The 27,520-nt window shown below is 38.6% G+C and overlaps 2 protein-coding genes across 4 annotated transcripts in view; both read right to left on the reverse strand.

Moving 5' to 3' along the window:
- dpysl3 (dihydropyrimidinase like 3) overlaps window positions 1-180 on the reverse strand; it is a 55,120-nt gene extending 54,940 nt beyond the window's left edge. For all 3 annotated transcript variants that reach the window (XR_014031963.1, XM_081391047.1, XM_081391048.1), the window contains exon 1: window positions 1-180. This exon is cut by the window's left edge and continues 287 nt beyond it. Coding sequence is in view for 2 of the 3 variants with exons in the window: in XM_081391047.1 (XP_081247173.1) it covers window positions 1-61 (61 nt within the window). In the remaining variant the exon portion in view is untranslated.
- Window positions 181-13,376: 13,196 nt separating this feature from the next.
- The window catches only part of jakmip2 (janus kinase and microtubule interacting protein 2), a gene marked incomplete at its 5' end in the record, with an annotated part of 34,935 nt that continues 20,791 nt past the window's right edge, over window positions 13,377-27,520 (reverse strand). The window contains 8 exons of the mRNA XM_081389939.1: window positions 13,377-15,326; window positions 17,318-17,383; window positions 19,913-20,116; window positions 23,230-23,307; window positions 24,144-24,212; window positions 25,261-25,326; window positions 25,432-25,485; window positions 25,573-25,671. Coding sequence (XP_081246065.1) covers window positions 15,231-15,326; window positions 17,318-17,383; window positions 19,913-20,116; window positions 23,230-23,307; window positions 24,144-24,212; window positions 25,261-25,326; window positions 25,432-25,485; window positions 25,573-25,671 — 732 coding nt within the window. The 3' untranslated portion in view covers window positions 13,377-15,230. The remainder of the gene's footprint in view (window positions 15,327-17,317; window positions 17,384-19,912; window positions 20,117-23,229; window positions 23,308-24,143; window positions 24,213-25,260; window positions 25,327-25,431; window positions 25,486-25,572; window positions 25,672-27,520) is intronic.

Consider the following 27,520-nt stretch of genomic DNA (forward strand, 5'->3'; position numbering starts at 1 on the left):
CGGCCCGGTCCTGGTCCCGTTCCCGGTCCCGGTCCACGCGTTTGCGCTCGCGCTCAGCCATGATGTGAGTGTGTGAGTGTGTGAGACACACTGAGAACGACAGGAGAAACTTCACTCGAGCTCCACGCCTCACCGTCACATTCCTGCTATCCTCCACGTCTGTTTAGGTAACAGCTCCTCAACTTTCGCTAGCAACATTTAGCCTGTTATATTAGATATCATGTTTAACAGATAATTATTTGGGCTATAGGCTATATATTTGGCTATATATTTGCCTACATGCACAGATGAATTTATACATTTTCAAATGAATATTAATCAGTTAGAGCGCTGGTCTCATAAGCAATATCTAATTCATTGTATTATGAAGTGTGACATTTTAGCATTTTTTTTCGGGATGTAAATAAATGAATAAATTACCTAGTCAGTTGACATATTCTACATATTTATAGGGAAACAGGAAAAGTATCATATGGAAATGTATTGAATGTAAGCTTCAATACAGCTAATATCACAAATTCATGACTTCTAGAGATTGGGTTTTTATGTTTGATTGATTCTTTGTTTAATTAACTTTGGTCTTTGAATTCAATATAGGCTATACATTTAGCTATATATAGTATATGTTACCGGCAAAGTGTGTAATCCGGCATTCTATAGAATGCCTAGGTAATGTATAAAATTAGGTAGGCCTAATGTATTTTTGCCAAAAACCATCAGGCATTCTATACATTGCATAGGCATTCTATACAATACCGGGATTTCACACTTTGCCGGTAACATATGTATCACAAAAGTCTGACATTTAAATATCACATTAAATGCTAAAACACTTTAGTTTTATATTGTTGACAAATAAGATTATTAATAATAGTATCCTGTACAATTTTGGAAGAACTCCCACAACCACCCGCACGCAAAAACTCCTGGTTTAACGAATAAAATTCTAGTTGGTGCACATAAAAGCATTTTCACTGAGTGTCACATATTGAGTATTACTCTTGTTCTTGTTCTTTTTATTATTATTATTGATTTATTGTTGGCATGTAGGCTACCATTGTAATAGGCCTATGGTATTCTTTTAAATTTTATATAGCAACAAGAACAAGTCTTTGGGCTTTATTGTGTTATCCCTGACTATTTATGTATTTTAAAGGTATAGCGGAGGATTTTCTTTTTCCGGGTGGGTAGTGTAAACTATTGGTCCACCTAAGTGTCAATCATTCTGGTGATATGTTTACGTAAGGCCGTCGTACGTGCTCGTCCCTTAGTTTTCGCTTTCTGCGCATGCGCACTTTCAGGTGTTTATGTGTGGTGAGCTAGAGCTCAGCCATTCATTGAAGCTCGCCGTTTCACCGGGTCCTTTGAAAATGTCTGAGGGTCGCAAGAGAAAAAGTTTGTACGAACTGTATGAGAAGAAGAGAAAGGCCTCAGAAGAGAGAAACAAGATCAGAGTGTTTTTGGGAGATTGTTTCACACGATGGCGTGCGCTGAAAACACAGGTTGGGCTTCCCACTGATGCCTCAGTCGCGAAGTTTCTACTCGACAGGTAAAGTTTGGATTGCTATTTGGAGAAAAAGTGCAAATCTTCTTTTGGAAAGTAATCTTGTATGAGCGATGCCGACAGCAACTTGTAAACAGAGCGTGCACGAGGAGAACCTCGCACACGTTTAATAGGCGTTCCCTCTCGGGAACAGGTAGAGTGTTGCGCATGTGCATTTTTTCAAAAAGTGGAGAGGGCGGTTCTTATCTAAAATTCGGAAAGATCCTCCGCTATACCTTTAATATATGACACAGAGTACTGTTTTCATATTTTTATATTTAAGTGGTCAAATAAAATCAATCAATCAATCAACAAATGTAGGTCCTCGAAGAGATGCTGCAAGAGGGAGGGAAAATCATTCTGATTCAAGATTACCAGGAATATAAATTATTTTTTTAAAAGAATAAAAAAAATAGGCATTGTCAATTTTCCCTTCTATTTAGTCCTAAAAACTGATATTCACTTGTTAATGGTCTAAAAAATACTTACATTTAAATAATTTTATTTCCGTAATAAAGTCAAGGAGGTACCTACTGTAATAACTATTGGTTTTAAGAAAGCTATGTTCAAGCATTTCCATTTGATATCAGTTGTTTGGCTGGCGCAGGACCCCCTCTTTGTTCAGTTCCGCTATACCTTTAAAAACACTTGCTGTGCAGAGAGAGAGAGAGAGAGAGAGAGAGAGAGAGAGAGAGAGAGAGAGAGAGAGAGAGCCTGTGTCACTGATGATGCAGTTATTTCTCCAGTCAGCACAATGACCAGATTCTGCTCGCTGACGGACTGAATGCTGATGACAGCATCATAACCATGACTCGCTTAGTAGCCTAATTCTTTACAATATAAGGTTCCCTTTCTTAACTTTAGTACATGAACTAACAATGAACAATGCTTCTAAAGCATAATCTATAACATTATTGAAATCATATATAATGGACCTGAGCTAACAAACTAACAATGAACAGTTGTATTTTTATTAACTGATGTAGTTCTGTCAGGACCACTATCGTCAAATGCGATTGCCAATTAGCATACAGTTAGGATTGGCGGTATGGTTCTGTTCTGGGAGAACTCCCTGCGCATCCATGCAGCCTAGTATGGATAAGAGCAGCAATAACCCCGCTTAGGGTAAACAGGACAGAACCAATGTATTGCAGATATCATTTATTCAAGATTAAGTACAACATGATTTGATAATTTAGTCTGATTCAGGGGGAATCAGAAGGCCAAATCCTGATTGACGAGAGGAGGAGCTGGGGAGGGAGGAGGGTAATTCGCTCCTGAGAAACACGACAGCTGCTGATAATACTGAAGGAGCTTATATATGTATACAGTGATAGGCGTCATGTTCCTATAAGTAGACGTGTATCAGCTGACGCGAGCTTTAATTACAGTTTTTTTCCATTGCTAAGAAGTTTGACAGTTCTTAAAATACTTTTTCTAAACTCTTAACACAGCAACACACCTACATCACACAATTAGCCAAATAGTTAAAGTCCCCATGAAATCAAAATTGACCCTATTTACTTTGTTAGCGCATATTACTAGTCTTGTGGTGAACAATTAATCCGTGCAAGAAAATATTTAAAAAAAAAAATTTTTACCATGGTAATCTTTAATCAAAATCTGAAAATGCCCCTCCCCTCTGCATTGGAGGACCTTCTCTGATGACGTAGGTTTGAGGAATTGGTTTGGGCAACGCTTAACCACTCCCCTCAAACCGTTAGTCTGCTATGAGCAGAGATGGAGAGGAGGAGCGCTAGAGTAAAACCCTGCCCTCTGTTCAATATTCCCTTTCACTGGGAAATACGTCATAACACTGGAGAAAAGTCGTTTGCAACTTCCGGTTCACGGGGACTTTAATTTTCTGGCCAAAACCACATTTTCTTAAATAAATGCAAACTCTACATTTCAACGCAAAAAAAAAAAAACCCTTTTTCAGTATACACTAACTCTTATCAAAACACTGCAAACCCGTTTCAAAATCGAATCATTCAGTCAAAACTTTAGCACTTGTTTTCTATCAAACATGAACACATAGTCAATCATAGCGCAATGACTGTCAACATTTTAACAGTTCGTGGCATTACAAAAACTGAATTACTTGTCATGTTTCAGTTCTATCTGTATAGAACATACAGTATGAAATCCATTTTTTTTATTCATTCAGCTGTGTGTGAATTCATGGTGCATTAGATGTGTACAACATATCTAAATGTGAAGGAGTCATCAATAATTTATAGAATGTACAACTGAAAAAAAAAAAAAACAAGTAGGCCTAAGTAACAGAATTGCTGCAGTAAAGGCTTTATTAGCAATATGAAATTGCTGTCAGTGATCAACAAAACGAAACAAAGACAAACATACATGGCCTTTGGTTTAAAGTGTGCAAAAATAAAACAAAATGACAGGAAAAAAAGGCCCAGAAAAAAAAGTCCTGTTCTAATCTATACGATCTTCAGCATTTGGCCACATGTTCTCGTCTACATCACATATGTTTTCTCTCGCTATACACCTTGGAAAGAAACGCTTGGCATGCCTTATCCACCCCTGACAGTCTTCAACTGAGATGTCTCTGCAACCAGCATCCATGGCATCCAGGAGGGACATTTGGTCATGTGGCCGATGATGATCATATACTTTCCACCTCCAAGCAAAAAAAAATTCCTCAATGGGTTGAGGAAAGGAGAGTACGGAGGAAGAAAAAGGGAAATCATTCTTGGATGTGCTGCAAACCAGTTTGTGATTTCATGTGAATGGTGGAATGCTACATTGTCCCATGTAAATCACAAATGTCCTCCTGTTCTGCTTCTGGCACCAGTTGTTGGTGGAGGTCATCTAAAAACAAAAGGCACTCTGTGTTGTAGGGACCAATCTAGCTTTTCTGCAGGACCAAACCAGCACTTGAGATTGCAGCACACATTGTGATATTTGCTCCTCTCTGACCTGGCACATCAACGGTGGCCCTTTTCCCAATTACATTTCTTCCTCGTCTACGTGTTTTTGCCAGGTTAAACCCTGCCTTAAATGAATTTGTGCAGTGTCTGATTAGCCTCCAACTCCATAAATCTCTGAAAGAAAAATCAAACACAATTATTACATTAATGCTTTAGAGTAGCTATAGAGAATAGTGAAAAATAGAGGTGTGGAATAGTCACTGAAGAATCAGACATGGTGTATAGACACCGTATACCTGGACGTATTGGTGCCGGAGTTCCTTGACCCGATCACTGTTTCTCTCAAAGAAAACCGTGTACAACGGTTTCATTCAAATTCTGTGTTTGGTCAGAGTCCGAGCAACGGTAGCCAGGCTGATGCTTTCCACTTTTTGGAATACCAGATTGTCCTCTACAATTCTGGTCTGAATTTCTCTCAGTTTTATTATTGCATTGTCAGCAATGACCCATCCTACAATGGCATGTTCTTGGTCTTCACTGAGAAGCTTTCTTCTTCCCCCCAGAGCGAGGAAGTCGTTGTGTCCTTTAGAGCAGTGGTTCCCAAACCTGTCCTGAAGGCACCCCAACACTGCACGTTTTCATTGTCTCCCTAATCAAACACACCTGATTCAACTCATCAGCTCATTATCACATGGGTTAATGAGCTGATGAGTTGAATCAGGTGTGTTTGATTAGGGAGACAAAGAAAATGTGCAGTGTTGGGGTGCCTTCAGGACAGGTTTGGGAACCACTGCTTTAGAGGAATAATGGTGCGTTCACACCGGACGCGAATAGCGCGTCAGGCGCGAGTGATTTCAATGTTAAGTCAATGCAAAGACGCGTTATGCGTGTAAAAAATTCCTGCGGCGCGAATGAGGCGTTTAGCGCGGCGTGGTAGACGTGAATTCGCGCGACAGTTTATAATGTTATTTTATGTTTGGCCTCAATAAATTATTTTGTAATATGACTAAAATGCACAACAAAGCAAATCTTTCACATAAAAACTCGATTTCAATATGATAAATACTAATTTTTTATTGAATGCTATTTATTCCATATCTATTCTAGATTATATGAAACTTTATTAATCTAATGTAAAGACAACAAACACAATTTAGTGTATAAAAACTTTTTAAAAAAAATCACAGGACAGGTTTTACTTTTGGAGGCTGGCTCCATTTATTATCAAAACAAAAATAAATGACAGATTAGGTGGGTGCGGGCGAGGGTGAACCTCGCGCCGGGCTGTACAGCACGGGCTCGTCAGGCAGCGACCACTCGAGGCCGAGGCTTATACGGCCTACGCTGTCCTCGTCAGCGTCCTCACCGTTAGGTCCACCAAACCTACCTCCTGCAAATTGTGAAACTCCTGAAACCCTCCGGAGGGTTTGGTGGACCCGAGTACAGCGACGATGTCCCCTACGCTGCTGTTTCTGCTCTCCAGAGCATATACGAGCGGTGACTCTCTCGATTAATGCTAATGCTAATGCTCGATAAACATCTAAAAAAAGATGGCCGCCAACAGGTTTCGAAACTTTCACCTCTGATGTGCGTGACGCGCGTAAATTTCGATTCAAACTTTTGATTTTACGCGCGTCAATTTCACGCTTGACGCGCGAATGCACACAAAGTGGTCAAGCGTGTAACTAGATGCGGCAGGCGCGAATTTGACGCGCTATTCGCGTTCGGTGGCCAGCAGTTACTGTAATACAGTAAATAGCAACTACACTGATAGCCCTCATGAAAAATCCGGATAATGGAAGCAACGGTTGACCGTCTGAGATTAGGCTGGACTCTTTCACCAGCCTCTCTCAATGATAGACCATGGTTTATCACATTGTGGCTCTTATTTCATCCGTGACAACAGCTCTTACTCTCCTTTAAACAGGACCACGCATTCTTACTCCTCTCCTTCTCCCTTGTCCCGGTTCAACTAGTCCTCTCCCTGGTCCACCTAGTCCTCTCCCTGGTCCATCTAGTCCTCTCCCTGGTCCTCTCCCTGGTCCACCTAGTCCTCTCCCTGGTCCATCTAGTCCTCTCACTGGTCCATCTAGTCTTCTCCCTGGTCCTCTCCCTGGTCCACCTAGTCCTCTCCCTGGTCCACCTATCCTCTCACTGGTCCATCTAGTCCTCTCCCTGGTCCATCTAGTCCTCTCCGTGGTCCATCTAGTCCTATCCCTGGTCCATCTAGTCCTCTCACTGGTCCATCTAGTCCTATCCCTGGTTCATCTAGTCCTCTCACTGGTCCATCAAATCCTCTCCCCTAACTAGTCCTCTCCCTGGTCCATCTAGTCCTCTCCCTGGTCCATCTAGTCCTCTCCCTGGTCCATCTAGTCCTATCCCTGGTCCATCTAGTCCTATCCCTGGTCCATCTAGTCCTCTCACTGGTCCATCTAGTCCTCTCCCTGGTCCATCTAGTCCTCTCCCTGGTCCATCTAGTCCTCTCACTGGTCCATCTAGTCCTCTCCCTGGTCCATCTAGTCCTCTCCCTGGTCCATCTAGTCCTCTCCCTGATCCATCTAGTCCTCTCACTGGTCCATCTAGTCCTCTCCCTGGTCCATCTAGTCCTCTCCCTGGTCCATCTAGTCCTCTCACTGGTCCATCTAGTCCTCTCCCTGGTCCATCTAGTCCTCTCACTGGTCCATCTAGTCCTCTCACTGGTCCATCTAGTCCTCTCACTGGTCCATCTAGTCCTCTCACTGGTCCATCTAGTCCTCTCACTGGTCCATCTAGTCCTCTCCCTGGTCCATCTAGTCCTCTCACTGGTCCATCTAGTCCTCTCCCTGGTCCATCTAGTCCTCTCACTGGTCCATCTAGTCCTCTCCCTGGTCCATCTAGTCCTCTCCCTGGTCCATCTAGTCCTCTCCCTGATCCATCTAGTCCTCTCACTGGTCCATCTAGTCCTCTCCCTGGTCCATCTAGTCCTCTCCCTGATCCATCTAGTCCTCTCACTGGTCCATCTAGTCCTCTCCCTGGTCCATCTAGTCCTCTCCCTGGTCCATCTAGTCCTCTCACTGGTCCATCTAGTCCTCTCCCTGGTCCATCTAGTCCTCTCACTGGTCCATCTAGTCCTCTCACTGGTCCATCTAGTCCTCTCACTGGTCCATCTAGTCCTCTCCCTGGTCCATCTAGTCCTCTCACTGGTCCATCAAATCCTCTCCCCTAACTAGTCCTCTCACTGGTACATCTAGTCCTCTCCCCTAACTAGTCCTCTCCCTCGTGCAGACATTTTCTTTCTTTTTTTGCTCCCCTGTGTTGTTATGTGTTGCTTTGAACAAAACCAATCCAAAGACTGCCTTTTTATTGTGTATGTCCATGTAATGGAAATTCTTCAACATCTGGATATGTCTCTCATTGAGATTGGAATCAGCTATTTCTTACTCTAATTATCAGTAATTTAAAAATGCTTATCAGCTGTTTGAATATATTTTTTAAATATTTGTTTCTATACTTTTGAGCTGATTTTGTTGCAGAAGTAGAGGCTTTATACGGTATCTATGGTTTGGAAGAATAGGTCTTCATTTCTGGCATGCTGCGTTTAAGCATTTGTAAAAAAGACTATAAAGATCCATGATTTTGGTATTGGGTATGCTTATGTGTAAAGAAAATGTAGGCATTCTAGAAACGTGTTAATTGACTGCATTTTGTGTGAAAACAACATGAATTGTGCTAATGGTATGGTCACAACAGACAGATGTTGTGCTAATTGTGTTTAGAGTTTTGAAAACGTGACTACAGATTGGACAAAAGGATATTAGCAATTGAAAAAAACTGTAACATGTTCAACTAATTTGACCTTATTGTAAAGTGTCACCAGTCACTTTTTACTCAGCATTAAAAATTACCAAGAACAATCAGAATCAACTTTGTATCAAAATCAAAAAATCGTCTCATCATAGTTTCAGTTCACTCTCAGCTCAACATACACAGCTGGAAACCGGTTATCAGTGTAGTGTTATAGCTCTAGCTTGTGTCCTGATGGAGGGGTCATGTTAGATTGTGTCCTGACGGAGGGGTCATGTTAGATTGTGTCCTGATGGATTGCTGATGTAGGAGACTATATTGAGTATGACGTACTGCTCTAGCCAGAGGCACAGACATAGAAGTGTCAAAACAAAGATGACAGTAGGAGAGCAATTCACTGTCAACCAGTGGATCATCCAATCATAAGCAGCACAATTCACTGGATAAAAAGGTTTTTCCTCTTAAAGTCCCACTGAAGTGCCTTGGATCGCTCAGCTTTCTATGATGCGTTGATTTTCCACTGAAACAGGAAGCTAAGGCGGGACTTATTGAATGGCTCCTCCCCCTTTTCAACTAGCCAATAGCGTTTAGTTTACCTCACAGACTGCAAGTCGTACTTCACAGCACCATGGAAGCGAATCCGAGCGCTGATGATACGCTGGATTCAATAGTAGAGGTGAATAAATACTAGCCGTTTCATTCTTAACCAACATACAGTTGGAAAGCTGAATAAAACTTGAGTGTTTGAGCAACCGAACACACGTCTCCAACCCATATTGCTCTGTTACGTGTCAACAGTCGCTTTGGCCAGGTGGTGTTTATAGCATGGGGGCGGAGCTTTAGATTCTAGAGAGCATTTGATTGGACAGAAGATGTGATGAGAAGCTGAAGTCCGCGGGGATGTCATAAAAATCTGTGATCCATTTTAGTGGAAGTGAGGGACTGTAAGTTTTGAATGCTTATCCGTGAATTGTGTCATTGTTTTGGAGCACACCAGCTTATAACCTTAAGGCTAACATATTCATACTTGAAGTAAAAAAAAAAAAACTTACATTTTGATTTCAGGGGGCCTTTAACCATTTTATTCACTGCAAAGTTTTTATTTTATTTTTTTAAATGATCCAAAGTTTTTATTTTGATGGGTATAAAATTTCTTTGATTCATATTATTAAAGGAAACCTCCTTTTTTTTTAAAAAAAATAAAAAAAAATAATAATAATAAAATGAGAAGGCAATATGAAATCCAGAAATGCAATTTCTAAATCTAGTTAGCCTATAAGTTAGGATGGTATAAGTGAAGCTGACACCAGTGTTCATTTCTGTCAGTTCAGAGACGCCGTTCTAGCATCTGAAGAGAAAGAGAGAGGTTGATAAGCAATAATAATTGTGAATTCCTAAGTTCAAACACAGATCCTCTTAAATGTGCTTTATATGACCCCGTTAAACATCTCCAAACTTTTGTCAAATCTATCAGAGACTACAAAAATGATCTTGTGACTTTTTATCTTGCAATTCTGACTTTATAACACGCAATTGCGACTTTATATCATGCAATTCTGACTTTATAACACGCAATTGTGTGATACAAAGTCAGAACTGCGTGATATAAGTCAGAAATGTGTAAAAGTTTATTTCTCACAATTCTGACTTTATAACACTTAATTCTGATAAATAAAGTCAGAATTGCGAGATGTAAACTCGCAATTGTGAGATAAAAAGTCGCAATTATCTTTTAAAATGTTTTATTCTGTGGCGGAAACAAGCTTCCATACATTTCCTTACATCTACTGTAGGACTTTTAACTTTCTAGTTGTAGTAACTTTTTTACTTACCGTATTCCAAAATATATATTGGCCTATTTTTAGGAGACAGAATATATGTGTCATATTATTGGCCATCTCATATTATATAAGTGTCTTTTTGTTTAGTTGTTCTTTGTGTTCTTGTTTCTCCATCCGGTTTGTTCTCACCTGTGTCTTGTATTGGTGTATTGTTCCTATGGCAGTAGAGTTGGTGTGCTTGTTTCTTGTTTCATTGGATGTGTATTTTAGTATTGCTCTATTAATTAACCGTATTTGGGTAAATGGTCTCGTATTCTGAGACTCCCTCTGTCACGATAAGGCTTTCAACCAGGGTCGGTGTTTCCTTCACAATACAACAGGGAGACTGTTGGCCATTTTAGAATTAAAAATGCATGAGAGATCTTCTCACAAGGCTATACTAGACAAGCATTATCAGCTTAATAAATCATTTATCAATATGATGCATTGTAGTGCTGTTCAACTATACATTAATCTATCCATTTATCCTGCTGAAGTTGAGATGTGTTGCTGTTGACTATCTCAAATAGGACATGGGGAGAATGATACCACAAGGATGGACAGGCAGACACTCATCTTTTACAGATCACCATCCAGACAGCATTACACTCTTCTCCACCTGGCACATAACAAACCCTCTACTGGTGTGTAATCATTGTTGATAAGTAGGCAGCCGATGATTTCCGAGCACTACATCCGTCTGGATTGCTCAGAGCATTCGGCTGCATGTTTAAATTCACTTATGAAACCTTAATGAAATGATTGGCTGATCACAGTGGAGCTCTGGTTTTTGTATTTCTGTGTCGTAAGACATTTTAACATGTTTGCAGTTCTCAACCCTAACTCGTAACACTCCAGCCGATGCATATTCCAGAGATACGTTACACTCATCGATATCTCGGGTGGCTGAAGTTACACATGTTAGAGGAAGCAGAGAAGTTGTTAATATTGCATTAGTGTCAGGGAAGTACAACAGGTATAGGTTGCACTAACTTTCTCTGGTTACAGAGAGGTTATTACAACAAATACTTCTTGTGGCTGCAGTGTGCTCTGTTTAACCTTCCTCATCAAGCTCAAATTCTCAACAATCACTTTACTGTTCTTTGCAAAGGCACACAGTGCATTTCCATTGCAGTAAGTTACCAAATGCTACCAAAAAATATCACTTGCATGCAGGGCTTGACATTAACACCCGCCAACCCGCCAAATGCGGGTGGATTTTGCTCGTGGCGGGTAACACAGTCACTCCAACTAGCCACTTTGGCGGGTTGAATAATTGTAGTCTTTTCAAAAGGCATCTGAAATAAGTGTGACACTACGACACTACAACTCCCATAGGGCTGTCAACGAATATTCTAAATTCGAATATATATTCGAATAGTAAAAAAAAACAACAACAGAATTTCAAGGGTGAAAATTAATATTCGAATGTGGATAAACGCCCGCGGAAGCAGAGGTGCGGCTGTCTGCTTTGCGAGTGGGCGCGCTGCCTGAGGGCGGGGTCATTTTATTTAACGTTAAACAGAAACATCACTAAAGTGTAGGCTACTGTACTGACTGAATAGATATTGAATGAATAAGGTAGGTTAGATACAGCAGTTTCATGCACTGCAGGCTTCCACTGGTTTGATTATTTACCGTTTCATGTCAAGGAAAAGTTCCATGTTTACCACAGCACAGCTCGCTCGGAGCGTTCAATGTCGGTTATATATACTGTAAAACTTCAATTAATGTTAATAATATTTGTTTCAATCACTGAATGAAGCCTGTTATATAAGAGTCGCGACCTTAAATTGCTTGCACAAAACTCTTGATCAGCACTCAACATTTGCTTATTGTTGTTGTTCATTTAAACTGTTATGCACAGAGCGCGTGACGCCTCATTCGCGCCGCAAGACCTCCAGACGCGCGTAAACACGTCTTTACACTCGCGCCAGACGCTCTATTCGCGAAAGAGTGCCTGCGAGTGAGCGAGCGAGAGTGAGTGATGTCTGCGGTCTTGGCCATTTGTTGATTTACTTGTTTTCGTGTAGGTAATACGTTGTCAAATATGTTTAAACTTAAATAAACTAGCCTACCTATAAGTAGTTATGTCTCTTTGTATTAATTTGTCCTGTTATTGACGTAATGCGCGTCATTGACAAAATGTGCAACCAGATGTTCGAATAGATCGAATATAAGCTTTGTGTTTTTTTTTTTTAGAGGGAATATTCGAAGGTCATTTTTGAGCAATTTTGACAGTCCTAATGAGTATTGATCGCTAGTGACCGACAACAAAGAATCGAAGAGACAGCTAGCTGCCCTGCTGCAGTTATGTCGTCTGCCGGTGGAGCAATGTGGCGACATATAGCCTAATACATAATATATGGTTTTATTTAAAAAAGGAGCTTTACACACAACCTTATCAGAGCTAATGATAATGACCTGTATTGTTATATATTTATGTTGTCTTGATTTGGGTGTGTACAGTGGTTTTACATTTAAAAGGGTTGTAAATCTAGTTCAAGTAAATTTTAGCACGCCATAGTCAACTTTTATCAGGTAATTTCACAACAACAAAAATGTGGCTAGTAAAAATGCTGTGTGGCTAGTAACTTTGGAAACCCACTAGCCACATTGGCTAGTGAGCAAAAAAGTTAATGTCAAGCCCTGCTTGCATGGTATAAAACAGTGTTTTTGGCTAATAACATTTTCTGCCATTTCTATTAATGGTATTGCGATCTCCGAATGCAACGTAACAGGGAGGAGAGTAAAGATGGAAAGCTCCTAAAGCTTCGTTCCATATAAATTCAAGGATAATTTGTGGTTTTGTCGTTAGTGAATATCAATATTGACCTTGTATTTGGAAAAGGATCGTCATATAAGAAGCAATACTAAAATTCAGAGTCAGTTCATTCACATTCGGAGATCGACTGTTTTTGACAGACAAAATGCCGGCGGACACAGAAGACAGTGAGTTGTTCAAAATCTTTCTTTTTAGTAAACTCTGTGAACACAAACAATGTTCTCAATGCTGGAGTTCATGTGTAGAGCCCCTGGTGACACTTCCAGCAAAGTTTGTCGTGCCTCAAGCACTCCCATTCACAAGTCAATTTGACCGAAAACGAAAATACACTCAAACTTACAAGTGGCGTTTCCATTCTAATTATGCTTTTAAACGAAAGTTTGCCTCGGATAGATTAACAAAAAGACTCAAGGTTGCATTTTGGCGAGAGTTACCCTTTAATATAGACATATCATATTCTGCAAATTAATATTCTGTCTGTGTCTGAGATCAGCGTGTTCTCAGTGTGTCCAAAGGTGAAAAAAGAGAGATTATCAAATATTTCTGAGGAGATATTAGACTTTAATGAAATGAAGCCAAACCTGGTATACAGAATGCCCCAAAAACATATTTACAAGCCAGAGACAGCCAATTAAAGGGAGTTAGAAAGATCATTCGGTACAAACCAGTTAGTGAAAGTCCTGCTGGTACGCTACAGCTGTTCGTTTGAAAGAGTAGAAAACAACTAGGCTCCAGGAAGAGATGATTAAATACAGGGACAGTCGAGGAAGGCGGAAACACGTCTGCAGCCGTCACCACAATACACATCGCAAGAATAAACTGCAAAGTGACTCTACTGCTCAAGCTGCAGAAGGAGAAATGTATTCACATCAGGAGGATATAGAGACACATGTACATATCAACAGACATATATATTACACTGCAGTCAGAAAGAGGAACTGCTGAGCTTCATAGACATGGAATATTATTGGTCAATAGGCCTCGTTCATCAACCACAAGCAGAGAGTGTTTCTGTGCAAATCATTCGTAAAAGAAGTCAGTATGTGACAATTTACAGTTTCATTTGTTGAATGATGTGAGTATTTACTACAGGATGGTTTTACTTGGGTAAATTCTCGCATGGTGCAATATTTTTTTTTAACTATTTAACTTTCATAAACTGTTGTGACTGTTTACTTATGATTGGTTTTACTTGCGTAAATGGTGCGAAAATATATGGAAAAAAATCTTTTTAGGTTTTAAGTTTAAAACTGTCACATGGTACAATCATTTACACAATAACAGTTTAAAGTCACCATGAAATGAAAAATCACCCAATCTGTTTTCTAAATGCATGTTAAATATTTTATTGTGAACAATTCATTCTGGACTGTACAGGGTTAAACTAAAACTTGTTTTTTGAACTCGTCTTTTTTATCTTTTATTAAAATGCCATAGCTGGATCTCTGGTGATGTATGCAGGACTTCTCCAAACATTTAGTCCACTTAAACCCTGTTTCTTTTTTACAGTCGATTGCAAGCTCATTCATTCGAGTGCAACCAACACACACATCCAAAAATCCTTGCCCTACATTTTTTCTTTTCTATTATTCCGGTCACAGTATGGAAGACAAAATCGATCACTACTTCCATTTCATCACAACTGATGAAACCATTTCATAAACTGTTGCATGTTACTATTTAATTCATAAATGGCCACTTGTGTAAACGTGCATGGTGCAGCAATTTACATTAAAAATAGTTTTGTTCAGTAAACCTTTACACATGAATGTTTTTAAGAATGATTTACATAAAAAATAAACGTTGCTTGTGATGGAGGAATGAGGCCTTACAATACAAAAGAAATCTATTAAAAACCAGGCTGCTCAGTATTGGTTTTTCCACTGAACAGCAGGTTGGTTGCAGTAGTCTACTCAACTTTCTAGGGGTAAACAAAAACTGCTAGTGTGGATGGTTTGTAGTGGACGATCTGGCTTTCTCTCTCAATCTGTCTCTTTCTCCGGCAGTGAGGAAGACACCTCTCCTAAGGGATCCTGACCACAGAGATGCGACAGTCGCCTCACTAGCAGGCCCTGAGTCAGCACACATTACTCCTGCAAAGGCGTCCATTTCGCTTTTCATTTCCCAAAGTGTGTGTGGGAGGAGAGACAGATAGACAGAGTGAGAAAGAAAGGGGTTTGTGGGTTGTGGTTGGTAGCAGTCGCAGTAGATCATGGCGGGTCCCTGCATGGCAGAGATAATCCATGATCCTCTAGTTGGGTTGATGATGGTCTTTTCGTCACGCTTGTATTGGTCTGTAAGTGTGATTTCAAGCATTCTGTCCTGGTTCTCCGCAGAGGTGTAATCTAATCCAGTGCAGATAATCCCAATAAAATCCATCATCATTAACTCTGAATTTCCCACTTCTACACGAGCAAAAACAAAACAGCCAGTAATACACCTTGAGTCGTAACAACCGGACGACTGCAGTTGCATGCGACAGCTCCAGGTTGCTTCAAATCCTGTGTGCGCAAGGACAAAAACTCGGATCAGTTCAACATACACCCAGCCATTCAAATCCTACAGGATAATGAACAATATTATTCGGTGCAAGTTGCAATTCCAGAAATGATTCCAAACTATTTGTTGAAAAAATGAATGCTACATGTTTGTTTCAGTAATTTTATAAATGTAAATATATAAATTCTTTATAAAATGTTTTTTTTTTATATCAATATATGAAGAGTTCAGATGCAAAAGCCTCTAAGTGCCATCTGAAATTTTCTTCTAGAATGATCATTTTTATCAAGCTTGTATATTTAAGTTCAATAATTTCACTTAAATGGCAATGCAAATTACCTATTAATTGTAATTTAAGTGAAATTACTGAACTTAAATATACAAGCTTTATAAAAATGATCATTCTAGAAGAAAATTTCAGATGGCACAACTCTTCATACATTATATATATAGATATATAAATCAAGTAGTGTGATACAAGATGTCAAAAGAATGCATTGTTTGCTTTGGGTTCATGTGCACTAAAGTAGCAGCAACTCATCTATTGCTACAGTTATTACTCATATGTTATGTTTAATTGTGCTTTTTTTAATGAATCCAAATAGGATCCAACAGGACAATGGGAATATAATTTAACCCTCTGGTGCTGTTCGGTTATTTCTTTTTTACTTCATCGGAATGGTCCGAAATTTGGTAAATGTTTTGGCTCTTGCTGTGTGAACACACACACACACACACACACACACACACACACACAAAATCATGAGCATGATTTGAAAGAGTTAAATGGACCTGAAAAAAGTACTCATGCTCGTTTGTTTGTGGTCAAAAGCGACTGCATTAGAAATGAATGGGAGACGAATTCTATCTAGTGGAAGCCTTCGGTACTGCGCCCAAACAACATCTGACTGAAAGCTCATTTTTTGAGATATCAACCTCAAATTTGGAAAACGTGTTTCGGAAAATATCTATTTCATATCAAAATTACAAGTTGTATTTTTGTGCATTTTTCATAATAAGCTTTTTTCAAGTTCACTTTTTAAAACTTTTTTCACTTCACCAATAATCTGCCATGTGTCGTCTTTAAAAAGAGACCAAACTTCAGTCTGAGCTCCAAAGCATTAAAGATTTATGATTTAGACTGTTTAAGTTGGAAATTTCATTTTCAGGTTCATGCTCAAAAAGTGAATACATGGATTATAACTACTGCATAAATATAATTTAGCATCATCTTAAAATACAAAATATTAAATAAAAAACATTATCGGACTACAATATAGTACAATCATTCCATTGGGAACAAAAAGAGGTCATTTTTGACCGACACACGAACAGGACCACAGAGTTAAAGGAAGTATGGATACTGAAATACCAATGTGCAAGTAATTATGGTTTTTACTGCTGGAAAGATGGCAAATAAGTAAACTGCAGTAGTTCCCTTTCAATACTCACTAAAAAAATGTCATGATTCATGTAATAGTCTAGTCGTAAACCCCATGAACCCCTAATACAATAGTTTAGTCTCAGTCAGGGTCTAAAACTTGGCTTTCTGAATGAATTATATTTTCCTCAAAAAACTTGAACACAAGGAAGACAAAAAGATTCTACACTCACCTCTGCAGGAGATGTCACAGACATCAAGGCCAAAGAATAAAGGCAAGAGAGAAGAATAAAAAGAGAAATAGAAACTGAAAGAAAGAAAGAAAGAAAGAAAGAAAGAAAGAAAGAAAGAAAGAAAGAAAGAAAGAAAGAAAGAAAGAAAGAAAGAAAGAAAGAAAGAAAGAAAGAAAGAAAGAAAGAAAGAAAGAAAGAAAGAAAGAAAGAAAGAAAGAAAGAAAGAAAGAAGTATTAATTAAGGTTACAGCCAGGATAGGAAAATGAGCAACATCAATATTAGAACAAACAACAGGAGACATGATCATTCTGACAGATCGTCTTCTGTAAATCATTAGTCCGACAGCTCGTAACTACAGATGTTATAAACCTGTCTTACCTTCTCCTCTAGATCTTTAATCTGTCTCCTCTGAATGTCAGTCTTATCTTCCAGATCTCTGATCCTCTGCATTGAGAGAAACACTCATTTCAGTGTGATTATCTTCAATATGTCATCGCTCAGTAATCTCGCTGCAAAGCTGAGGTCAGTGATTACAGCACAATTATCACAGAGCTCAATAATGGAGAATACAGCGGGTCCAAAAGTCTATTAGAGCACTAGTTGAATGCACCACTGAAAACAAGAAAAGTATGTGGGTTTTACTATATGCTTTGGTTTAAATTTGGTATTTCCTGATAATTTGCTGCCCTCTTCTGTATATAACAGCTATTGCATCAGGTCAGAGGTCACCATTTGACATACATCACACAAAACCAACACATTTAAACAAGTATGAGAGGTTTTTATACACATTTACAGTCTTTTATAGTGTTTGCATTACAGTGACCAGATTATTACTGCATTTCACTCACATTCATGACTGACTGTGGGAAAAACTGCAGTGATATTTCCATTTGTTTATTGTTTGATGGCATAATGCCCTCTAATGTTTCCAAAACCAGTTTATAAATTGACTGAATAGTCACACTGGTGAAACTGGTTGGAAAATTAGTCATCATCACTTTTGGCCATCTTTGAATTAAAATGAACCAAAAACCTCTGAGAGAGACCGATTTCATGATGATCACTCGCTAAGGTTCTGTTGTAGTAAAGTTGTAACCTTGTTCCTTGAAAAGTCAATGGAATCATTTTAAAGGTACACGCCGACTTTTTGGGACTTTAGCTTATTCACCGTATCCCCCAGAGTTAGATAAGTCCATACATACCCTTCTCATCTCCGTGCGTGCCGTAACTCTGTCTGACGCACCCACCGCTAGCCTAGCTTAGCACAAAGACTGGAGGTAAATGGCTCCAGCTAGCATACTGCTCCCAATAAGTGACAAAATAACACCAACATTTTTCTATTTACATGTTGTGATTTGTATAGTCACAGCGTGTACAAATAACAAGGTCACATGAGACACAGCCATCTTCTAACCGTACACATACTGGGAACTATATTCTCAGAAGGCGAAGCACTGCTACTTGGGCGGAGTGATAGGAAAATGTTGGCGTTATTTTTTGCTTTCACACCTGCCTCATTCAGTTCAGTTAAATCGCACTAGAGTTCGTTTTCTCCATTGGTGCGGTTCGTTTGGGCAGGTGTGAATGCGGCAATCGCACTCGGTACGGCAGACCAAACAAGCGTAGGTCTCTGTGCGCTTTGAAACGAACTCTGGAGCGGTTCGTTTGTGGTGACCGTGATCCAACCTCGAACAGAACCAACTGCCAAAGAACTGCGCATTTTTGGACTAAACCAGCAGCCATGGTCAGCTGCGCTGTGCATTATGGGATGAAGAAAAATGTTTGTTGACAGTTTGCACTTTAATCATGGCAGCTCGCGGACAAACTTGGAGTTGTGAGGGGGTGCTGAACCGGATAGAAATGATTAACGTTATTTTCGAGCCGCATCCTCGCTTCATTCTCAAATATTATTGTTTGTCTAAAGTGGTGTAGACAAACTATATAATAAAATATGACCAGGGATACAATCAGCCCACACAGTCGTCTCTCCATAGTAAACAGCGGCGTGTTGTCTGCCGGATTACTTCTGGGAGTTCTGTTGGAATTTTCCCGCATGTTAATTCTGTCCAATCGAAGTGCATTTATGTAAGTGCGTTCAAGACACATCTGGCCAACGAGTGATGTGGATGTTGTCACGTGACTGCATTTTGATTCGTTTTATCAACCCATAAACTGATTCGGACCAGAGCGTTCAGTGTGGTGTGAAAAGGAACCAAAACGCCTGAAAAATGCTACAAAGTATCATTTTTCGGCCTTGGTCCGGACAAAATGAACCTAACTACAGATGTGAAAGCACCCTAACTCTGGGGGATACGGTGAATAAGCTAAAGTCCCAAAAAGTTGGCGTGTTCCTTTAAACGATACTGAATTTCATTGTTTATATCAGTAATGAAGCAACAACACACATCTGACGAGGTGAAATGTTCCCGACTCTATGTTCAGCGTATACTGTCTCCTGTAGCAGATTTCGGTTCCTGTAGGTGTTCAGTGTTCAGTTCAGTGTTGTCTGTACTCTTCTTCTTGCATTTGGTTATTTTTTCAACAATGTATCATTTATTAATTAGTGGCTCATGCTATAAAACAGCTGCCATTTGTGTCCCACACACACACAGGTCAAACATCACTATAAAAATGAATAGCTGATGATGAATACAATGATGATTGAGGGATGTGCAAATAAACATTCCTCAAAAGCCTGATGTATCATATTTGATACATACATTTAGCCATGCCAGCAAAATGCCCTCAACCACATCACAGAGCAACTGGGTCTCCTAGATTTTCCTCCAGTCCTTACACATTTTAAGAAAAGAAAAAAGAAAAAAACTTTATATGATTACTTAATATGATAAACTTAAAATTATAATTTTTTCATCATGAGGATTCTGTGGCCTGTCTCTATGAAAGTATGGCACATGCATTTAAATGTATTAAATGATTTGAAAAGAAAGTGTGTTGTGTGTTGTGTACCTGATGGGCCTGATGGAGCAGCTCCATGCGCTCCTGCAGAACCTGACAGTCGTACTCTCGGCTCTTGCGCAGCATCTGTCTGCGCAGTCTCTCCACGGCCGAGCGCAACTCGTCCTTCTGCAGCTCGTCCAGAGGCTCTCCGTATTTGATCACTTTATCCTGTTGCAATGCGTTGTACAGAGTAGCCTCCAACTCCTGGATTTGCTGTTGCACACACACACACACACACACACACACACACACGTACAGTTAGAGATTCCGACGGTAAGGTGGTAGTTGTGTGGACTGTCAATGGAGATATACAGTATGTATATATACACTACTGGTCAAAAGTTTTAGATCAGTAAGATATTTAATGTTTTTAAAAGAAGTCTCTTCTGCTCACCAAGGCTGTATTTATTTGATTAAAAATACAAACAAAAACAGTCATATTGTGAAATATTATTACAATTTAAAACAGCTGTTTTCTATATGAATATATAGTAAAGTGTAATTTATTCCTGTGATCAAATCTGTATTTTCAGCATCATTACTCCAGTCTTCAGTGTCACATGATCCTTCAGAAATCATTCTAATATGATGATTTGATGCTCAAGAAACATTTATGATTATTATCAATGTTGAAAACAGTTTTACATTTTTATTTCATGATGCTATGATGAATAGAAAGTTCAAAAGAACAGCATTAATCTGAAATCTAAAGCTTTTGTAATATTAAACACTACCGGTCAAAAGTTTGGGGTCAGTAAGAATTTTAATTTTATTTTTGGGGGAAAGAAATACAATAAATCAATACTTTTATTCATCAAGGATTAATTAAACTGATCAAAAGTTACAGTAAAGACATTTATAATGTTAGAAAATATTCTATTTTAAATAAATGCTGTTCTTTTGAACTTTCTGTTCATCAAATAATTTCGAAAAAAAATTGTACACAACTGTTTTCAAAATTGATAATAATAATGAATGTTTTTTGAGCATCAAATCATCATATTAGAGTGATTTCTGAAGGATCATGTGACACTGAAGACTGGAGTAATGATGCTGAAAATTCAGCTTTGATCACAGGAATATTACAGTTTAAAATATATTAAAATAGAAAACAGTCATTTTAAATTATTATAATATTTCACAAATAAATGCAGCCTTGATGAGCAGAAGAGACTTCTTTGAAAAACATAAAAAATCTTACCGATCTAAAACTTTTGACAGGTAGTGTGTATATATATATATATATATATTCATTTGTGTTTCGAAAATGTACAAGAGTCTTTCAGGTTTTGAACGTCATGAGGGTGTGTAAATGCAGACAGAATTTTCATTTTTGTTCACCCAACTAACTCTTGACCAACACTTTAAGGGTGGGTTAAGGTGTAAGGGAAGGTCAACAGTCTAAATATAGATGTTATTACAGAAATTAATTATTGCTGCAATTACATGCAGGTATTTTTCTAAATATTGTACAATGTATAAAACAAAAACATGTATGTGAACATTAAGTGCAGTCTATCAAATGATTAGTACATTGTATTTAAAGACAATATAAAGTGGGATAATATAGTTTTTCGTATTAAAATCAAATAATGGTTGGAGATGGTTGGTTTGGTTCATGGTTTAGAGCACCAATGCATAAAATATAGTGCCAAAATATGCTTGGGAACAAAGAAAACGTTGGTGGCTACTGTTGTAAAATGAACTGGTCCATGCGGATTTTGACAAGACAAACCTTTCACGGCACTATAATGAAAATCTATTTGACTACCACATTAAAGGTCATACAACCCCAAATCAGAAAAAGTTGGGACACTGTACAAATTGTGAATAAAAACAGAATGCAATGATGTGGAAGTTTCAAATTTCAATATTTTATTCAAAATACAACATAGATGACATATCAAATGTTTAAACTGAGAAAATGTATCATTTTAAGGAAAAAATAAGTTGATTTTAAATTTCATGGCATCAACACATCTCAAAAAAGTTGGGAAAAGGCCATGTTTACCACTGTGTGGCATCTCCTCTTCTTTTTATAACAGTCTGCAAACGTCTGGGGACTGAGGAGACAAGTTGCTCAAGTTTAGGGATAGGAATGTTGTCCCATTCTTGTCTAATACAGGCTTCTAGATGCTCAACTGTCTTGGGTCTTCTTTGTTGCATCTTCCTCTTTATGATGCACTAAATGTTTTCTAAGGGTGAAAGATCTGGACTGCAGGCTGGCCATTTCAGTACCCGGATCCTTCTTCTACACAGCCATGATATTGTAATTGATGCAGTATGTTGTCTGGCATTGTCATGTTGGAAAATGCAAGGTCTTCCCTGAAAGAGACGACGTCTGGATGGGAGCATATGTTGTTCTAGAACTTGGATATACCTTTCAGCATTGATGGTGCCTTTCCAGATGTGTAAGCTGCCCATGCCACACACACTCATGCAACCCCATACCATCAGAGATGCAGGCTTCTGAACTGAGCGCTGATAACAACTTGGGTTGTCCTTGTCCTCTTTAGTCCGGATGACATGGTGTCCCAGTTTTCCAAAAAGAACTTCAAATTTTGATTCGTCTGACCACAGAACAGTTTTCCACTTTGCCACAGTCCATTTTTAATGAGCCTTGGCCCAGAGAAAACACCTGCGCTTCTGGATCCTGTTTAGATATGGCTTCTTTTTTGACCTATAGAGTTTTAGCCGGCAACGGCGAATGGCACGGTGGATTGTGTTCACCGACAATGTTTTCTGGAAGTATTCCTGAGCCCATGTTGTGATTTCCATTACAGTAGCATTCCTGTATGTGATGCAGTGCCGTCTAAGGGCCCAATCATACCCAATCATGTTGCCAGTTGACCTAATAAGTTGCAAATTGGTCCTCCAGCTGTTCCTTATATGTACATTTAACTTTTCCGGCCTCTTATTGCTACCTGTCCCAACTTTTTTGGAATGTGTAGCTCTCATGAAATCCAAAATGAGCCAATATTTGGCATAACATTTCAAAATGTCTCACTTTCAACATTTGATATGTTATCTATATTCTATTGTGAATAAAATATAAGTTTATGAGATTTATAAATTATTCCATTCCTTTTTTACTCACAATTTGAACAGTGTCCCAACTTTTTCTGATTTGGGGTTGTATAAAAACACTAAAAATGGTACATCATAAGCAGATGAAGATTTTACCGCAAAGTCTTTCTAACAGACTCGAAAACACAAAATATCAAAATGAACACAATATATACCACTTTCTAAACAGAACATCATAGTAATTGTTTCACTGAAGTTCATAAAAGGAAGAAATGTCTGAAAATGGATCATTATTTTACCATATAAGCCTGGTCCAGCGCCTGCTTCCGGTAGTCCAGTTCCTCCTCCAGATATCCCTTTTGTTTGCAGAACATCTCCTGCAAGTCAACCGTCAGAGTTTTTATAAGCATCATGTTGTAGGTGCCATTAAAACATTAGTCTGAGTGCGCCAAACTTAATTACTTAATTCAACAACTTATTTAAACTGAGAGACCCGTTACATATAATGCAACCCCTGTGTATTATCCTAAAAGTTAAGTCCACCAAAAAACTACTGTCAGCGAAAGAATAACAATGATAGATTTACCTTTTACCTTTTAAACAAGTTGAGTCTTTTAACTCCCAGACCCAAGTAACACACATCTGAGTGGTCTGTGCAGATCACTAATGCAAACATAAATCTGCAGCAACCTATTTTGCTTAGTTCGTAAATGTAAAACCTTTTTTTATAATTTGTATGTATTTTTAAAAACAGAGGAATTCATTAAAATTACAATTTTACAATTTAAAAATTTACAAAATAACAAAATATTTGTTCATCAGATGAATGTTATGTACTGTACACTTCTACCTGACTGAATTTACATTAATCAATATCTTAAACTTTTAATCGGAAGGCTTAGGCCTATGCTTAAATGTTTTTGTATATAAAAACTGTGTGTCCAGCAGGGTGGGGCCGAGAGCCGCGAGAACGGAGCGAAGGCAGTGGCGCGACTGTTAATGAGCTACTTTTTCTAAAACGTTATTATATATTTATTTATAAATTGGTGATTTAAAGTGGATAGTAAGGTGGCACACATGGGTAAACAAATTACATTGGTTGTCATTAAATAACAAAATCGTTATTTTATTTTTTTCTAAAATGTGTCCAAACTTTTAACCAGTACTGTGCGTAAGACAAGTAATGTGTAAAGATAAGACTTGTTGTTCGTACCATCTCGAGCTCCAGGTCCATCATCTTCTGATGCAGAGCTGCTTCTGTTCCTTCAATCTGCTGAATCCACTAAACCACAACACACAAAAATACACACATTCTGTCATCTCTTCATTGCAAATCATTACACTGGTCTACAATTTTCAGAAATAAGATTGTGCTATTTATTATGTATTTGAATGTGCTGAATTATAATAAAACAATTAAAACAAGTGATGTAAGCTTCGTTATGATTGCATCATCCATGACCTCTAGCAATAACAATGCAAGTCATACCAGCTTCACATTGCATCATTCATTGTTTTGCCTCAAAAAAAGTACTGTCCAAACCCAGTCATAGATGTATTTTAGTCATTTCTGATTTCAACTGAGATCCCTCCCCTTTATTACTCACTTATCCTCCACCATCCTCAAGTCAAGGGTCATATACTGACCCAATGGCATATCTTGAAAACTAGAGCCAATCAACAATTTTAAGCATCATTTTCAATTCATTAGTAAAGTTTGACATTTATTTCAGAAGCATTGTGGCTGTAGACCAGTGTTGTTATTGTCCTTTACTAACAGATTGAGAAAAGTAAATGTATATGCATATGTACAGTACTGTGCAAAAGTCTTAGGCATGTTAATGTTTAATTTGTGATTTTATTTTTGAAAGCATTCTCACTTTACAGCATTTTAACACAAGTGCCAGTACTTTTCACAGTGCTGTAGCTTTGCAGGAAGGTTTCTTCAAGCGTCTCGGAGACGTTCACACAGTTCTTCTGGATTTAGTTTGTCTCAGTTTTTTCAGTTTCTTCATGTAATCACAGACGGACTCGATGATGGTGAGATCAGATCATACCGGCTGTTGTCAGACTCCTTGTGCATACACAAATCTCACTGGATTATTACAATTAATGGCAAAAAGAATGTTTGGAAATGTAAACTGATATTTCCTACTGACACACTACAGCAAAGTAGTTGGGGGGGGGGGGGGGGGGTATTAACATGCCTAAGACTTTTGCACAGAACTGTATATATAAAGAAAAGTATATGTAATGACAGTCAGACACTCAGTGACTGTTTTTGGTTCTCTCTAGTGTACTTCAATAACCTGAAACAGGAACCCACGTACCTTCTCAGCGAGAGACAGCACAGTACTCGCTTGAATAATGGCCACCTGCTCCTCATTCCTCAAGTTCTGCGTAAAGCCAGAAACACATACTGAGCATTTACACTACAACTGGTAATATTCTAGCCTATGACCGAAGGAAAAATGTTGCATGGATTGTGGTGTGTGACGTACCCCGTTATCCCCGAGTATGTCCAACAGCTTGATGAGGTCTGGTATACACACGTCCTGTTGAGAGGAGATGACAGCAGAACTGGCTCATGAGTTCTGACTGTTATTAAAAGCAAAAGTGGCAGTGAATGAATTCATACTTACCTTCACTCCCTCCTTTATACAGTAGATCTGTAGTGCACTCACTCCCTCAGAGAAAGGATGGATTTGAAGGTTAAACGGAGGCGATCTCCTCTCACGCTCCTGACAGATTACATCAAACACACCTTACGTTACACACTTCCACCAGTCTAATGTCTCCACTATACCGTCCACATAGATAATAGATCATTTCTTTTAATAGTACATTGCATTTCTGTGCTTCCGCCACTAGGTGGACGCATCCATTTGGGAACGTAAAACGAGATGAGAGACAAAGAGAGTTTTTGTTTATCTAGAGGGAGCATTTTGGCACAGCAACTATCCATGGAAGTATGTGCACATTTGTGTTTTACTTACAGATAAATAAAGATCTGTGCAAATGTCATGCTGTATGATATATTGCACTTGCTCCAGGAAGCACATCTGTAAGATACCACAGCAGTCCTGTATATTTCATTGGACCCCCTTGGTCAAAATCGCAGTGCGAGGATGGAAAAGCCAGATTTGAACACCATTATGCTGCTCTAATAGCCATCTGAAGGAAACTGTAACACTGCTTAATGGCAGTGATTTTACCGAAGCCTCCAATAACCAGGAATAATGATTAGAACAAAACTACAGACTGACTGAATTGCATCATGATTTTCTTTTGACCTCCTTGATAAAAATTCCTTAAGAACAAATTAAGCTAAACAATTAAATTCTGAGTTACTCAAAAATTTGTAGTTACAAGTATGTATTTTATGTCGCAATTTAAAGGGGACCTATTATGCAAAATTCACTTCTATATTGTTTTTGTACATATTTATGTGTCCGCATGGTAAAAAAATCCATTCACTCAGTTACTTTCCTTATTAATCTTAATCAGTGCCTCAAAATGAGCAGTTCAGGAATGTGATTCAATATGACATCACATCGGAACAAGCCCCGCCCATCAGGGCCGGCTTTGCCGACAGGCGACACAGGCGGCCGCCTGGGGCGCCATCTGCTGGACGGGGCGCAAAAAAAAAAAAAAAAAAAAAAAGTTAATTAAATGTATGTATCATATTATGAAAGCTGCGCACACGCTGTACACTTTTACTGTGCACTGTCCACACACTGCTTGTATTTGTCCATTTCTTTTACTAGATTATATTACAATCCTAAAAATCGAATCGTGCATTATATCTGTTCTGGCGCCTCTGTCCCAACATACTGAACAACGCGACGTATATTCACAAATGTTAACGCAGCGGAACGGGACTGCAGTTCACAAAAGTTCATATTTGCATGTGCTTTAATGCCTTGTCGGTTAAACATTTAATTCGCGTGCTGATGCGCTGTTCTAACGTTTCTCAGCGCGTACATGTGAAGCTCACATGCACTAAAAGCCTGTCTACCAGCGCCTGGATACTGGCCTAAGTTATCTTTCGAGTCTTATTGTGCTTATACTGTTAAATACACACAAGGTTTACATAAACAAAGTCGGTTATGTCTAAAGTGAAAGCAAACTTGAGAAAATTGAGAGAAAATCTGCTTGTCAAATGGCATGCGTGTATATTAGACGCGTCGCACGCAGCTCTTAAAGAGACAGTAGCAATAGTAAACACGCTGCCGCTTGTCCTTAAAGGGATAGTTCACCCAAAAATAAAAATGATCTCATCATTTACGCACTCTAATGTTGTTCCAAACCTGTTTTAATTTCCTTCTAATAGTTTCTAATATTTTTCTAATATGAATATTTTGAATAATGTGGCTATCAAAACAGTATAGCTGGTCCCCATTGACTTCCATAGGAGAAAAATATACTATGGTAGTCACTGGGGTATATCAACTGTTTTGTTACCCACATTCTTCCAAAAAACTTTTATTTTCAACAGAAGAAAGAAACTTATTCGAGTTTAAAACAACTTGAGAGAGTAAATTATGATAATTTGAATTTAAGATAATTTGAATAAAACAACAAAATGCA

This window comes from Scardinius erythrophthalmus, assembly GCF_964197995.2.
Source record: "Scardinius erythrophthalmus genome assembly, chromosome: 17".
Lineage (NCBI taxonomy): Eukaryota > Metazoa > Chordata > Actinopteri > Cypriniformes > Leuciscidae > Scardinius > Scardinius erythrophthalmus.